Raw genomic sequence first — 16813 nt, 5'->3', positions numbered from 1 at the left:
TTGAGGATCATAAGCAATGGGATCATGAGCCCAGGTTGGGGGACAAAAGGAAGAGACTGGAACAAATTTGTAGTAGAGAAGAGTATTGTTGAATTGGTTAGCTAATATTCTGAGTGGTAAGAAAAAAAATACGCAATTTCGCAGCCAACCAAAAATGGCTAAAGAAAATGATAGGTGGGTTTTTCCAGGTTTCTAAAATTGTCTACTTCACATAGAACTTTTTGTAATGTAGGGTGTGTAAAAATGGAAAACAAAAGTGAAAGAGAGGCTATTCAATCATGTTATCTTTTAATTGTTTTTCCACTTTACACATTAAAGATTTTTCTGTTTTTAGCTTCACCAGTACCTGATGTTATCAGTCTTAAACTTTGTTTATTACACCAATTCGATAAGTGAAACAAAGTCTTGTTAGAACTCCCATCTCTGGGTTAAGTGATTATATTTAAATTTGAGGCAAACATGGACTAAGTGGAAGTGTGGTTGCCTTACTTATAACCAAATACCTATAAATCAGTCAGCTAAAGTTTTCAGTCTCACGGCCCATTAGAATTGGTCATAAGGGAGATTTTTTGAAAAGTAATTTATTCAGTCTGGAGAGGAGTTTGGACATCAGTGTTCTGTTTTGTTTAATTGAAGTATAGTTGGTTTACAATGTTGTGTTAATTTCTGGTGTACAGCATAGTGTTTTAGTTATATATATATTCCTTTTTCACATTATTTTTCATTATGGGCTATTACAAGATGTTGAATACATAGTTCTCTGTGCTTGGACATCAGTGTTTTTAAAACCACCTTGGATGATTTTGCTATGTAGCTAAGGATGAGACTCATTGATCTAATGAATATAACCTATAGAATTGTGGCATTCCTCTATACAACTATGCTAGTCAGGTAGCAAAGAAGAATTCCATTGTTAAACAGTTGGGATCTATAGCCCTATCATAGCTCTGGAAGTGCCTGTGGCCAAAACCTTGCCAAAAGTGGAGTCAAGGTCATTTGGCAAAATAGGTTGTATTGGAGGACTAGTATACAGTTTGAACCCTCTCCAAAGAAAAATTCCCCCAACGTTTTAAAGTTTCTGTTAAAACCACTTGTAAGCTTGTTTAGAAACCATTTATAATGCCCTAATACCAGTGATAAATGTTAGTTGTGCAGTCCTTTCTGAATTGTTTTTAAAAATCAGATTTTATTACTTGGTTTTTCTTGAATATACACATTTTTACAACATATTTAAAGCATTAGCAAATTGAAGACAGTTTTAACCACTCCATAATTGAATCAAAAGGCAACTTAATAAATGTATCTTGAGAATGTATTTGGAATCCCAGAAAGAAACTGAAATATTATATCATACTTGTATGTTTTCTTACATTAACAGCTAATGTACCATTATCAGTTTATTAAGTTGAATAGAGTATTAATGAAACATTAGCTTTTCACTTTGTCCTTGCATTTATATAGCCACCTTCTCCTGACTAGATTCATTGGTAATATTAAGTTTGAACAGTTCTTTAATTGATGTTTTCATATCTAAAACAAATGTACTTTTTTTCTTCTACTTGTAGGTTATGCAATGGTCTCTGCAAGATGGTTTATTCTTGAATTGGAGCTTTTTAAGACTGACAAATGCTGGTACTTCATCTTCTATAAGTGGACTATAATTTCTTTTTTCAAGACAACTACATAAGCAGACAAAATTGCAAAGATCTGCCCAGTGTCGAGTATGACAGCCACGACTCGTGGCTCTCCAGTAGGAGGGAATGACAGCCAGGGCCAGGCTCCTGATGGACAGTCTCAGCCCCCCTTCCAACAGAATCAGGTAAGACGTTTAAGATATTAGTTAAAGCTATGTTGGTGTATCTATTATGGACTACTAAATAATGGAGCATGTTCTGAATAATTTGTGAAGTAACCATAAAACTGTTTTGAGGAAAATAAACAGTAAGTCTTACACAGTAGCTAGGAACTCAGGTGCTGTATAGATGGTGATGCTTGAGTGTGTAGTTTTTTTTTCTGGTGCTTTATCCTATCAGTCATCATTAAAATTAAGTATTTAAGCCCTGTGTCAGTTCTGGGGCAAAGCATTAAATCGTTCGATGTAGCCTACAGTTAAGAATACGGACTTTAGTCATATTTCTTGGTTCAGATTTCAGCTCTGCACCACACTAGTTTTATGACTGGGTAAATTATATGACCTCTAAGTATCAGTTTTTTTTAGCTGCAAAATAAGGATAACAATAGTGTAACTACTTCAAAGGATGATTAGGAGGATCAAATGAAGTAATGTTTGCAAAGATCTTAAAATAGATTGTGATATCAAGATTTTATGTGGCCTCAAAACTCATAGGGTAATAGCCCCCCCCCTTTTTTTTTCCCCTATTCTCTGGATGAATTTATGTAAGATTTAAGTTATTCATTAATTGTATAGAAGATTTTACTGGTGAAAACATCTAGCCTGGGGCTTTATTTGTGGAAAGGTTATAACTACAGATCCAACTTTTTTTTTAAATAGGGGGATTTTCAGGTTTGTGTGTGTGTGTGTGTCTTTTTCAAGGAATTTGTCTACTTCATCTAGATTGTCAAATCTGTTGGAGTAAAGTTATTTATAATATCCCTTGTTATTATCTTTTTAATGTCTTAGGGTCTGTGGTAACATCTCCTTTTTTATTTCTAATACTGCTAATTTGTAGTCTCTCTCTTGATTACGCTTTCCTAGGGATTTATCAGTTTCATTAAACCTTTTTCCAAACCAACTTTTGTCTTTAGCCCTTACCACCCCCCACTTCCTACTTTGTATGCTTTTACCCTTATCTCTTGTTCCCTTTACTTCCTTTGGATTTGAATTGCTGTTCTTTTTCTCATTTCTTGAAATGGAAGTTCGGAAAATTGATTTTCAGCCTTTTTTATATTGAGATATTAAACTGAATAAGACAAACATTAAAACCTGTGGTATGCAGCTTAGAGGTGAATTTGTAGCTAAGGTACACGAACGTGAATCACAAACTTGCTGCTTACATTTGGTTCGTGTTTGTGTAGAATTCTGTACGGATAAGTTTATCGGTAAAAATGTTGTTATTGTAGAGTACTTACATTTGTCATTTGGGGAAAAGTTCTTACTGTCCAGCTATTATAGATTAGATATTCTATTACAAGTATGGTAGGAAAGAGCTGTGTGTGTGTGTGTGTGTGTGTGTTTGTGTGCGCACGCGCGCGCGTGCTTGCGCACCCTCTTCCTTCCCCTCCTTTCTTCCTCTCCCTCTGCCATCTTAGAGAAGTGAGCAAGTCAGGTTTAAAATTTTTTTTTCCAATTAAATAATGTCAGCTTTATTCCTTTTCCTCTCCAGTTCCCACTTTTCAGACATGTAATGCTTAAGTATATGGTCAGAAGTCTTGGACAAAGTTGTTAAGTCTCTGCTGTGTCATAAATTTGTTAGCCAGTATGTATGTTTTTTTAAACATAGTCAAAGGTTTGTGTTGGATGCCAGAGATTTCTATTTTTAAACCAGGAGCTTGTAGTTAGAGTTCCAGTATCTTTTGCTCTATCTTTTCTATTTTATACCTGCATTGTGTGTGGACTTTTGACTTCTTTTGCAATGTTTGTCACTTGCATGGCTTTAGATAAAAATTAAACCTCTAACCATAATTTTATTTTAAGGTGTGCTTCATAATTCTTAGAGCTCTTGGGTTTGTGATATTCCACTTAATATTGTGTCTGCATTATGTCCTCTTCCTTCAAATAGCTTTTTACATTTTTGAGGATGAGTGATAATTACAACAATAAAGGAACAGAATAAATTACACTCTTAACTATCTGTAGAGATCCCTTCTTTCACTTTGTTTTTCTCTACTTTTTAATTTTAAGATTTTTAGTTATTTCACAAGATTTGACACTTTTTTGGACCAAGAAAAAGCAACCATAGCATTAATCACTAAGGCTTACTTTTGTAATATGCTTTTTTCGTATTGGCATAAAGGGAATTTTTAAAATCAGATTTTTCACTTAATATAGAAAATCTTTTAAAAAGGGTGTTCCCAGAGGAGAGAATTTTAGCCTCTAGTGTATAGTAGAACTCAGTGATAAATGAAGCAACCTTGGCCCAAGCACTGTGGGATGAACACTCGGGTGCCGCTAATGGGAGGATGCAGACTTTCTGGAATAGAATTTGGCCATATATATATCAGCATCCCTAAAAGAAATAGTTTATAGTGTTGTAGTAATTGTATTTCCAGGATCCTCTCCTAAGGTAAAATTGAATTTCAACACAAAGATTTATATATAAAAGAGTCAGTATATTTCTGTTTATGTTACCAATAAAAATTGCAAATACCAAATGTTCCTTAAATTTGTTTAATTCATTTAATACTATATAAGCATTAATCAACCCTAAAAAAGATTCTTAATAATATAAGGAAATACTCAAATGTTGAATGGAAAAGGACAGGCTTAAGCAGGTATAATCCCAATTTTATTGAAAATTTATACATATATATTAGGGTTTTTTGTGGGGTGGGCCACATGGAACAAAAATTGTAAGGAAATAAGAACGTCATTGGTGTTTACCTGTTGGTGTGGTATTACAGGTGCCTTAATTATTATTTTTGTCTCTATGATTTCTGAGATCATGTATATAATACATAAATACCGGGGAAATGGGGCTTTTTAACAGATAGTTAAAGCAGACTTCTAAGTTACATACTTGAAATGCAAATATTTCTGTTGGGCTTCTAACACTTGAATTCTGCGCCGTGGATTCTTTTGCCTTGAGACTGGCCCTGTAGCACCTGCATAGCATTCGTATTTACTTGGAAATTGGCTTTATGAGTTCATATATAAACTTTGTAAGTAGAACGTATTAATGGTGGTATACCCACTTGTCTTCAGTATAAGTGTTTGTTTATGCATCTATCCGATAGGTGCTAAAGTAGTAGGGAAAGGAACCTTCTTTAAAAGGGCCATGAACCTGTAGTGGGTAGAGAATTCAAGCTTAAAATTTAGATTGGTTTCAGTTTGAAAGAGAAAAATTCCATCTGTTTTCAAAATTAAGGATAAGGGTCATAAAGGTTCATTCACTTAGTTGTGAAAATACTATGCACAGCTAAAGTGGGGTGGGGAGAGAAAGGCATGCTGAAAATGAAAAATGAAAGAGAATAAAATTAGCCATATTAGTTGAAAATGATGTGACTTATTTAGAAACTACAATCATGAAGTTTTAATAATTGGATAATAGTTTACTAGGGAGATTATGGAATATAATTTATTTTTCCCTTTCAAATTGAAAAATAAAAGCTGTAAGTCAAATTTTTTAATGTGTGAAATGTGCAATAATTTCTGTCATGACAGGGCTCATATAATAGAAAATGTAAGCAGAGAAACAGTATACACTAGATAAGAACTAGACCCGGATTCAGATCCTTACCACAGAGTTGGAGCTGTGTGACCTTAGGCTAATTACTTACTGTCTGAGTTCGTTTTTTAATAGATGAATTAAGTGGCAGAAGAATACTTTCTTAGGCTATTGAGGATTAAATAAAATTATTTTAAAGCACAGTAGCACAGAGACTGCCTGAAACATCACAAGCTTACAATGATCATATATTCTTTAAAAATTTGTTATTTCCCCCTAATCTGTGTTGGTATTTGAATTATTAGATGTTGTACATATGTTATTGAAACCTAAATCTGGAATATCTGATTTTTAATTAAGACTTCATCGCCTGATTCTTCCAATGAAAATTCCCCGGCAACTCCCCCAGATGAACAAGGTCAAGGTGATGCTCCACCACAGCTTGAAGATGAGGAGCCTGCATTTCCACATACCGACCTGGCAAAGTTGGATGACATGATCAATAGGTGAGTTGGTTTTTTGTTTTTTGGTTTTTGTTTTTGTGTGTTTTTTTATGTGTGTCATACACAGGAAAACCCCAACAGTTTTTTTTTTTTTTTTCAGTGTAGTGATTAGTAGTAAGAAAAGAAAGAGTGAATAAGGATGTCACAGTAACCATTCTGCCTCCTTAATAGCCTTAACATCATAATCATTGCCATGTACTTTGCAACCCATGGGTATTAATGGATTTAAAAAATCAAAGGGAGTAACAATGTCAGAGTGTTCAAATTAATGATGATGACCCTAGCTGGTGTGTTTCTAAAGTGGAACTGTATGTGTGATTTCCATTTTTTCTTACTGGCATGTGGGTTGCTGGATGACTTTAATAATTTTTACATGGCCCTGAGGTAAACCAGGTCACAAGGAGATTGAGTTCCTGAGAGCCTGCCCCTTGTGAACCCTTGACTAGTCTGAGGCATTTAACCATCTCAGCTATTTGTCCCTCCTGATCTTTATCTCAAGCTAGTTCAGAGTATAAATGTTCATACTCATAGTACAAACATTCAACAACCCTGCCCCTGCTTTGATTATATGGAGGAAGACTGAGAAAGTGAAAGTTTAAGCTTGTGTGCAGAGGAAGGAAAAGATTTAAAGAAGAGAAGGGAAGAGTGTCTTGGGGAAGTCCCACATGGTCTGTGATCTTCACCAAGCTGTGGGGTCATCAAGTGAATGCTCGGGAGGTGTGACATATCCCCCCAACCCCCAATAAGGAAAACACACGCTTATAGGCACTTGCCTTACTAAGTGTACTAGAATATTTTGTAACTTGTTTTCCTCACTTTATTGTGAATATTATATTATTAATAAATATATTTAACTCATTGTTTTTAAAGGTATATTTGAAAGAACACTTTTTTTTCTAAGGGTAATTTAAAAAAACTTATTTTGTATAATTTTTTGGAGGAGGGAGAGAATTAGGTTTGTTTGTTTGTTTATTTAATGGAGGTACTGGGGATTGAACCCAGGACCTAGTGCATGCTAAACATGTGCTCTACCACTGAGCATACCAACCCCCACCCTCCCCAAAAGAACACATAAAATGTGATTCTGGCAGATGCCTGTAGTAATGGTATACAATGAATTATAGTCAAACAGACAGACAAAAGATTGTATAAAGTTGTAATGTCCCTGACCATTCGCTATAGCAGACATATCATAGCAGAAAGTGGTACTGTTGTTGCTTTTTGATTTTTGTCTGGTTTTGGTGATTGTTAATAAAGTGTACTTCTTATGTGTCTTCAAGGACAAAGTTGCATGTTAGCAAATCTGCAGGGGAAGAAAAGCACAAATGATATTTTTTATGTAAATAAAAGCAATGAGAAAGGGTGGTATACATTTGTTTCTAATATAAATCATGTGGTCATGGAGCACTTTTTATCAAAATGGGGGTTTTTGGAGAAGTGCATGGATTGGGTGGTAGTGAGGAGGAAGGGGTAGGAAAAGGATGGACTCCCAGATGGTTGAGCTGCTGCCACTGGGACCAGAGAAGGCACTACCTGGGTGTATACTACATCCTTTTTGAGGGAAGAAGGGTGCCTCTGGAGTCATAAAGACTTGGAGACCTGTGTCTCACTTAACCTTCAGGAAAAGTTGATGAATTACGATGAATTGAGGTAGAAATCAGTCATTTTCCACCTAAATGTTTTCTTCTTTGTGAGAAAGTTGAAGACAACTACGAGGTTCATCATGATGTCTCCTTTAACCTGAATTCTGAAAAGAGCACTTTCCTATGAACTCTAACAATAGGTATCTATTTAAGTGACATTTGAATATTACAGTAGTTTTATGTTCTGTTATTAAAATACTTTTGTTTTTCCCTTCTCTCATTGCTATATCTTTTGACATTTCCTTAAAAAATTATTGTTTGTAGAGGCAACAGATGGTGCTTAGTCTCACAAAGCACATATTCTGCCAAATTTGTTATTTAACATTTTAATGTTATTTTAATGTTAATATTTAATAGTTTCATGGTGAGGTGAGTAATTATAATTAATAACTCATTTATAGTACCTCAACCAATAAACATCTTTTTATATTATTAACACTCTTAGACCTCGATGGGTGGTTCCAGTTTTGCCGAAAGGGGAATTAGAAGTGCTTTTAGAAGCTGCTATTGATCTTAGTAAAAAAGGTAAGTTTAAATGGTGTTACACTTTTCATAATGTATGCGTCTAGATACGATTTCACTTCATCCCTGAGGACTTCTGTATATTCCTAGTCTAGAATTACGCTTTCTTGCTATACTTGCTATATGATTTGTACCTAGGACAAGGGTTAATATCCTGAGGACAACCTTCAAGGATGTTTGTAAACTCTCTGAAGTTATGCATAAAATTCTTATATATTCTTAGACTGCCTAGCTTATGTGTTGATTATTTTTAATGCACAGAAAAGGTTTGAATTTTCTCTAAAAGAAAAAAAACTTGAAAGATGAGGTCATGTGTTTTTTAAAAAATAAGGCAGTAAAAAGGAATCATGTTTTTACTCTTGTCTAGAAGTCTAGCTTGGCATTGGAATTAATTTTTTCAGTGGCTTTGGTCTTCTTTAGGTGCAGTTGAACAAATGACAGTAACATTCCAATTTCTGAAATAGGGTAGCCATGGATGTGTTCTATCGGTAGGCATTATCACAATTATAAAAATTACTGTCTTTAGTACCTTGCTTAAAAGTGTCTCATTCCATGGCAAGGGTAAAATTTCCTTTGTCTTGGAATAATTACCCTTCTTCATTTAAAGAATGTGGCTTTATGCCTTATTAATCTTGTAAAAACAATCTAATGAACTATGAAAATGCATTATCAGATTACAATTAGTTTCCACTACAAATTTATTTCTTTCATTTACACATTCATTAATTTAGCAAATTTTTGAAGACTTCTGTCCTAGGTGTGTTTTAGGTCCTGACTATACAATGATAGGTAAAAACACATTGTGGTATTTCCTGTAATATCATTGACATTCACTGGACATGCACTTTCTGACCTGCTCCCTTATTTCTCTGGGACTGTGGTTTATTTTAATTTTAGGCAAGGTTCACATTTTTTTAAAGTACAGCCCTGGGTTTGAATGTCATCTCTTTTGTACAGTCAGAATCAGATAATGCTTTAAATACAAGTTAAATGGCTTTTCATTTTGTCATCAAGAGTTAAAGATTTTTTGTGTGTGTTTGGGGACATGTGGCTCTGTTGCTTTTCTGAAATCAAATGAAATAAAGCGAAGATGTAAAAAGCATAGATTATGAGATTGTAAAAGAGGCTAATAAAGAATATAATTTGTCTTATTTGATGAAATACTTCTGTAGACTAGTATAAAATAATTTGATGTTAAATAGATAATTTATAACCAAAATGAGATTTTAAAAATGGTTGTGAAACATCATTTTATTAAGTTTTAAGGTATGTTTTCAGAGTAAAATACTGTGAAGAAATTAGATTCCCTATCACGTGATACTCATAACTGCTTTGTGTTTAAGGTCCAGTATCATAATTTGAAATAATTTCAATTCATCTTAATACTACATGCCTTAATGTACTTTTATACAGTTAAGTAATTTTGAAATTCATTGGAGATGATTTTTGTTTCTGAATCAGTTACCTTTTTGACCTCTTATAGATAATGCTGTGAGTTTTTTTTCAAAGTTAGTCTGCATTTGTTAGCTGTTCCTGAATATTTTACAATTGTTACCTTTTATCACATCATTGGACATTGTAAGACAATCAGAGAAGTATTTTGTTTACATTAATTCTTCCCTCCTTTTCTTAGGCCTTGATGTTAAAAGTGAAGCATGTCAGCGATTTTTTCGAGATGGGCTAACAATATCATTCACTAAAATCCTTACAGACGAGGCAGTGAGTGGCTGGAAGTTTGAAATTCATGTGAGTCTTGCACTTGAATTTTAAAAATCAGGTTCACATAGTGATGACTGTGAGTGTTTTCTCATATATATATATATAGTATATTTGGTTATTTATTTGATCCATTAATTGAATTAAATTTTAAAATGAGAAATCTTTAAGATACTTTTTATAAATTAAAATTTATGTTGAAGCATGATCATTTAGAATGAGTGTGAGGTTTAGAGTTAGAAAACATTGGTTTAATCTGCCTCCTTGGTTTTCAAGTGCCTTATGACTTTTGGCAAGTCACCATATTTATTTGAAAATATGACAGTGTCAGTTGTGAAATGCACCACTCACTTATTTTATGTACCACTAAGGAAAGGAAAACACCCAAGTTGGGGAATCTGTTATCTGGGACACAAAGAGTCAATGCAGAAAAATAAACTTAACATATAGAAAGAGACACCAAATAAACCTCCATGTCTCAACCTTGGTACCTGGCGGGGAAGGGGAGGGGGCGTTGGTGGTAGGAATCTCCTGAAAATTTAAACCACAAGCCAGATTTAAACAATTTTGAAGCCTGAATTCAAATTATGGTTGTGATACCAAAAAAATCTCATGGAGAATTTAAAGTGGCTTCAGGTTGGTGGTTTCCCCAAATTACTGTCAGAAGTCAACACAAATCTTCTCTACATATACCTAGTCTACTACTGTGCATAGATTGTAAGATACAATAAGATTCCAGAGACCTTTAAAAAGTAAAAAAAAAAAATGTGCATTTTAGATTGATGAAGGGCGGTAATTACTGCAAGTCTCTGTTTCTTGTTTATAGTATGGAAATATGGTCATAAGTTGTGAAGTAGTTGTTTTTGTGCTCCATTAACTATTTCTAAAATATAACCATAGCATACATGTAAGTTTACAACTGCAGAATGGAAACTTTGGGAGTGGTATCAGACTTTAGCATTGAGGCTTACCATACTTTCTCCATCTTGAATAATTGATGGATTATTTAGATTTTAGAATTGTTCCTTATAGTTCAAAAATTGCATAGAGAAATTTGCCTTTCATCTCTGGGCATAGAGGAGTGTTAACTTCATTTTGTAAGCCACTGCAAATGGCTTTTGAAAGTAGGTACTATATAAATTATAAAGTAAATGCTAATTTGTCTTTTTAATACATCAATTTGATCCCAGTATTATTAAAATTAAACATAGCTCTAATGATCAGTATAGAAAAATTGAGAGATCATTATTAAGATATAATTAATTGAGATTGGAGGATATTTCTCTTTGGAATTGCACTGTTTTGATGTCATTAATCACCTTTCTCCTTTTTATAACAGAGGTGTATTATCAATAATACTCATCGCCTGGTGGAGCTATGTGTGGCCAAGTTGTCCCAAGACTGGTTTCCACTTCTAGAACTTCTCTCCATGGCCTTAAATCCTCATTGCAAATTCCATATCTACAATGGTACACGTCCATGTGAATCCGTTTCCTCAAATGTTCAGTTGCCTGAAGATGAACTTTTTGCTCGTTCTCCAGATCCTCGATCACCAAAAGTGTGTTGGTTTATTATTTTCAAAGCTAAATATTACAGTGGTTTTACTGTGCTACAGAACTTTAAATCGTCTGAACCTCTTGTTAACATGGAGAAAAGTAGTTTCATATTGCTCTTAAAGGGGTTTTGCATTACTTTGTGTTTTGGGTTTGTTTTGTTTTTATTTTTAAATGTTTTTGGCTTTCTCCATGTAGTTAGTTCCCATGGTCTTCTGCCCAGCCTCTTGGGAGAAATACTCATAATTTGGGATAGTATAAAATAGAACATATTTTTCCTTTTAAATAAGATTACAGCAGAAGATTACTTCTTTGACCAAGACCTGTCTAGTATGTCATAAAAGTAAAACTATAAAAATTACAAATGAAAGCAAAATAGTAAAACTTAACAAATGTCAATGAAATATATATATATAGTAACATAAATTCTCCAGTTTAAATTTTCTCCAGTGTAAAATTTTCTGTACCAGCATAAATATAATGTACATTTAGAAAAATATATCCCTAAACTATACTTCTGCTAATAAATATTAATAATTAGCCGTATAAAGCTTTTAAATTTTAGAATTTAGGGAGACATTTTTAATCTTGATAGACTTGTTTTTAAAAAATAGCCAGGAAAATTTGAATTTATATATACAGTGCTTGATTTATTCTGTTAAAAGTAGAAATCATCAAAATATATTGAACTTAAAGCTGAGATTTTCTGTTATTTCCCAGGCTTCATATTGTTGCCTTGACTGCAAGGCTTATTTTTGAGTAAATCAAATTAGTATTTAAATAATGGCAATCTCCAAAATATACCTGTTTATTTCTTTAATAATTTTTTGCGCTATAGGCCAATAATAATCTGTAAGAGACTCAAAGGGAACAACTTGATTTAAGATGACTTTTTTTTTTTTTTTTTTTTTTTTTTTTGATTTAAGATGACTTCTGGTTGAAGATATTTTTATATTTTTCTTGGAAGCCTAGCTTTTCTTGAGTATTACTAATTACTGAGTTTTCCTAATTGCTTAAACATACACTACAGCTGAAAACATGAGAAGATTAGCCTTAGACTGATTCTTTACTTTGTGCATGTACACTGTTTTATATATGTTACATATAACTATTGAGTATATAGCCTAATAGTGTTATTCCAGTTCCTGGAGAAATAAAAATATATTACATAATGAATATGTATTTTCTTAGAATTACTGAATGCCAAAAGGGACTGGGTGAATTAAATGCTGAGATTTTTAATTGTTTTGATTTAACCTTGTAAGGCCAAATAAAAAGGTAGGAAGATAGTATAATGAACTTAACAGAAATATGGTAGTTGATTTATTAGAGAATTTAACTGATTTAGATTCTCATAAAAATCATATCAAAGCTACCATATTGTCTCTTTAAAGCAGTTACCTTTTACTTAGCATTTTCCCTTTGTCCTGAACATGTCGTCTTTTGTTTTTAAATAGCTGTAGAAATTATTTTTGCTTAATGCTTACGTAGAGAAAGTGCCTATTTTCCCTTTTTCTTCCATCAGTGACTTCTAAAGTGGCCTTTTAGAATAAGGCAAGGTATAAAATTTTGTCTTGGGTACATGAATTTTTAGATACATTTGATTCTTTTTCCATGTAGGCTTTTAATTTGATTTTAATTTTACATATAGGCATGCTGTTAACCATACAAGCAGTTGCCAATTCCAGCTGTGTTGTACTTGCTATCCCTTAGGGAAGAGGTTGAAGGACAATTCATACTGTTGCATTGGGGTACCTCTAAGATGGGAACTGGGTGTATTCACATGAGTCAGCAAAAAGCATCAACCAGCATGTTCTAATTAGAATCAACAAATAAATGCCAGGGATTAGTTTTTAATGGATAGGTCATTCTTGGGCTTTAAGATTATTTATTTATAGGGAAGTTTTAGTTATTTACAACTGCAACATAAATTCAAACACTATCTTAGGTTACCAAATACCTTTTTTTTTTTTTCATTTTAAAGAGTCTTTTTACCCTATTAAATTTTTAAAAATATATTTTCAGATAATAAGGTATTCTCATATGGTGGGATCTCTGAAATAGAACCATGGCTTCTAATTCTTGTTCACCAACTATATTGGTAAAAACAGCTATACTCTGGTGATCTAATCTGTGTGGCTACTTATGCTTTTACAGACAGGATTACTGTGAACAATATGCAATATTTTGTGTTTTTTTTCTTTACATAATAATCTTTTATTGAATTTCCTGTTTCTAGAATGTTTCAATCAAGAAATTACTTCAGATAATACTTTGTTTCTCTGCAAAAGCAGGAAGTTAACTTTTTTCATTAACTGTATTGCAGGGTTGGCTAGTGGATCTTCTCAACAAATTCGGCACTTTAAATGGGTTCCAGATTTTGCATGATCGTTTTATTAATGGATCAGCATTAAATGTTCAAATAATTGCAGCCCTTATTAAGTAAGTTATGTTTTAAAATGGATCTTCGATGCATTATAGAAATTGCTACTTTATTGCTTGATTAAAAATGGAGTTTCTTGTTTCAAATATGGTTTCCTCTTATCTTTAGCTGGTAACTTGGACTTTCTAAAGTAATAGAAATAATCTGAGTTCAGTCCTAGTTTGAGTGTATGAAATTGGGTATTAAAAGAGATTTCTGTCTTGTTTATTTCAGACCATTTGGACAATGCTATGAATTTCTCACTCTTCATACAGTGAAAAAGTACTTTCTTCCAGTAATAGAAATGGTTCCACAGTTTTTGGAAAACTTAACTGATGAAGAACTGAAAAAAGAAGCAAAGAATGAAGCCAAAAACGATGCCCTTTCAATGATTATTAAATCTTTGAAAAATTTAGCTTCAAGGGTTCCAGGACAAGAAGAAACTGTAAAAAATTTAGAAATATTTAGGTTAAAAATGATACTTAGGTAAGATACTTACCTCTTGAAATAATTAATTATGTGAATGTTTAGAATCATACTTAACATTGAATTTCTTTTATAGATTATTGCAAATTTCTTCTTTCAATGGAAAGATGAATGCACTGAATGAAGTTAATAAGGTGATATCTAGTGTGTCATACTACACTCATCGGCATGGTAACCCTGAGGAAGAAGAATGGCTCACAGCTGAACGAATGGCAGTAAGTCCTTTGATTCTAATTTCATGAATAAGAATCTACCTAAGGCAAAAATTAGAATATCTCTACTTAATAATACTAACATTTTAAAGAAAATTCTGAAATTGGGAGGTATTTGGATTGATCTACAACTATATTGGTCCTGAGAACTTTTGTGATGACGTCGTTTATTATCTGATATATTTGGTGATATGAGTAGCTTAGCACGTCTTTAATAAACTTATTGCTGAATGCAGGTGTTCTGAAGTAATTCTTAGCTTGGGAGGGGATTGGTTGAAATGGAGTAAATAAAGGTGATTTGGGGAACAGATTGGGTAGTATGGTACCTACTGAATGAAGTGGCTTATTCATTTGAATGATTCCATTTAAAGATTTAAAAATAGGAAATATAGTTACTGAAATAAGATATGCATGAATTAGTGTTTTATCATCATTGTAAGAACTTCACTTGAGCACTTATTTATATCATTTTGATTTTGAAAGTTTAGGAAACTTTATTTACCATAGATACTTACCTTTATTGTAGTTTAAAAATGAGTAAGAATGTCACTTAAATATTGGTTGAATAACTTCAGCACATAATACTGTCTGACTGTACTGAGGAGACATCTATAAAAGAACTGTCCTTGACCTCAAGGAGGCCTCAGTTTAATAGGGAAGACAATGATCAGAATGTGATAAAAAGTTTGTGGAGGGTGACTAGACATTGGCCCTGTGTTAGGCGTTCAGATGGTAGACATCTGATTTTGTTTACGTGATTTGTCTGTCCACCTTCTGGGAAGTCAAGCACAGAGCTACTCAGAGTGTGGTCTGAAGTCTGGTTCTGGTCCTTGAGCTGTTGCCAGCCTTAGATAAGTACAGAAAATAGCATTAAGTGTTTAGAAACTTTTGTAGTAATTGCTACATTTTAGTTGTTTATCTGCCAGCAACAGATTCAAAATAAAAACAGACCTTTACTGGGGGAGGGTATGTATCGCTCAGTGGTAGAGCATGTGCTTAGCATGCCTTAAGGTCCTAGATTCAATCCCTAGTACTTCCATGAATAAAACAAACAAACAACAACAACAACAAAAGGAAAAAAAGGACCTTTACCAGCTGAGAAGTGTGCTTCAGTACTGTAAAACCATAGTGTGGACTATTACCTTTATACTGAATCATGAGTTAGTTTTCTTCTGTTGGTTTAAATATTAAATAAATAGCTGTCAAGCAGCATAGCATAGTGTTACAGAAACACAAACTTGAGAAGCTTGCAGCCTTGATTCAGATTCTGGTTCTAGCACTTCCAAGCCTGTTTACTTTTCTGTAATAAGATAATATAGCCCTAATTAGGATTGTTTGGAAAATTAAAGAGTTAATGGTAAGCAATACTAGTGCAATTGGTTAGTAAATAAAAGCAAAAAATTAAAAGAGTGACTTTTCATCCAAATCAAAACTGGTATAAGGAATCTAAAGATCCTAAAATGGGTCCTGTATCCACTCCACCTAAACCATGGTGATTGAAACATTTAAAGAATAATTTTCTGAGTAAATGCTGGAGTAGAATCTTTTTTAATGATTTTATTATTTCTAATTCATGGAAACATTTCTGTATGTGCAAAGTTAAGTTCCATGAAATTATTGTGTCGGGTTTTTTTTTCATAATTTTGTATCAAAAGAACATAAGCATGTTATATTAGTGCATTATATTCTATGAGTTTTTAAATTCCTACTAACATTTAAAAGTGTGAGCAATACTTTGTGTGTTTTTAAAAGCTTTGAAACAAGTTTTTGAATTCTGTTTAGGAATGGATACAGCAGAACAATATTTTATCCATAGTCTTGCGAGATAGTCTTCATCAACCACAGTATGTAGAAAAGCTAGAGAAGATTCTTCGTTTTGTCATCAAAGAAAAAGCCCTGACTTTACAAGATCTTGATAATATCTGGGCAGCACAGGTAAGGAATTTAAGATGGTAGGTATTTGGTTTGTAAAAAAAAATACCAAAAACTAAAGAAATATAGTAGTTGTAATGAAATGGGATGAAGACTTGCATTGTTTGAATTATAGTATAGTTAAATGCTTATTGTTTACAGAAATCCCGTCAAGAATCTGTGAAATAACCAATAATATTTTTCAAATAAAAATATTACATCACCTACTGTATGTATTTGGTAAAAGTTGATAGTTTGTAGGTGGTTTTAAATAAGAGGCGAATAGTAAAATAATAAGGAATGTATTGAAAGAATATAAGACATCTGTAATTTGTTTCTTCATAAACTTAATACAGAGAAAACTCCAGTGTCAGGAGAATTAAATCACTAGATTATTTATAAAAGCCTGTAATAATTCAAAGGACTAATAGTTTATAGAAGGATAAGTAACCTTTTTGGTTTCAGAGCTAGAAACTATGTGATTCCTTTGATTATCTAAA

General features: G+C 32.9%; 1 protein-coding gene across 2 annotated transcripts in view; it reads left to right on the top strand.

The window, feature by feature from the left end:
• The window catches only part of USP9X (ubiquitin specific peptidase 9 X-linked), a 119956-nt gene that overhangs the window by 29028 nt on the left and 74115 nt on the right, over positions 1 to 16813 (top strand). For both annotated transcript variants that reach the window (XM_032475572.1, XM_032475571.1), the window contains exons 2-10: positions 1566 to 1819; positions 5706 to 5851; positions 7937 to 8016; positions 9647 to 9759; positions 11069 to 11287; positions 13609 to 13724; positions 13939 to 14190; positions 14267 to 14405; positions 16185 to 16337. In XM_032475572.1, the coding sequence (XP_032331463.1) occupies positions 1724 to 1819; positions 5706 to 5851; positions 7937 to 8016; positions 9647 to 9759; positions 11069 to 11287; positions 13609 to 13724; positions 13939 to 14190; positions 14267 to 14405; positions 16185 to 16337 (1314 nt within the window). In that variant the 5' untranslated portion in view covers positions 1566 to 1723. The remainder of the gene's footprint in view (positions 1 to 1565; positions 1820 to 5705; positions 5852 to 7936; positions 8017 to 9646; positions 9760 to 11068; positions 11288 to 13608; positions 13725 to 13938; positions 14191 to 14266; positions 14406 to 16184; positions 16338 to 16813) is intronic.

This window comes from Camelus ferus, chromosome X (genome assembly GCF_009834535.1).
Source record: "Camelus ferus isolate YT-003-E chromosome X, BCGSAC_Cfer_1.0, whole genome shotgun sequence".
NCBI lineage: Eukaryota > Metazoa > Chordata > Mammalia > Artiodactyla > Camelidae > Camelus > Camelus ferus.
The sequence above is the reverse complement of the archived record's forward strand: the minus strand, read 5'-3'. Positions and strand labels throughout refer to the sequence as shown.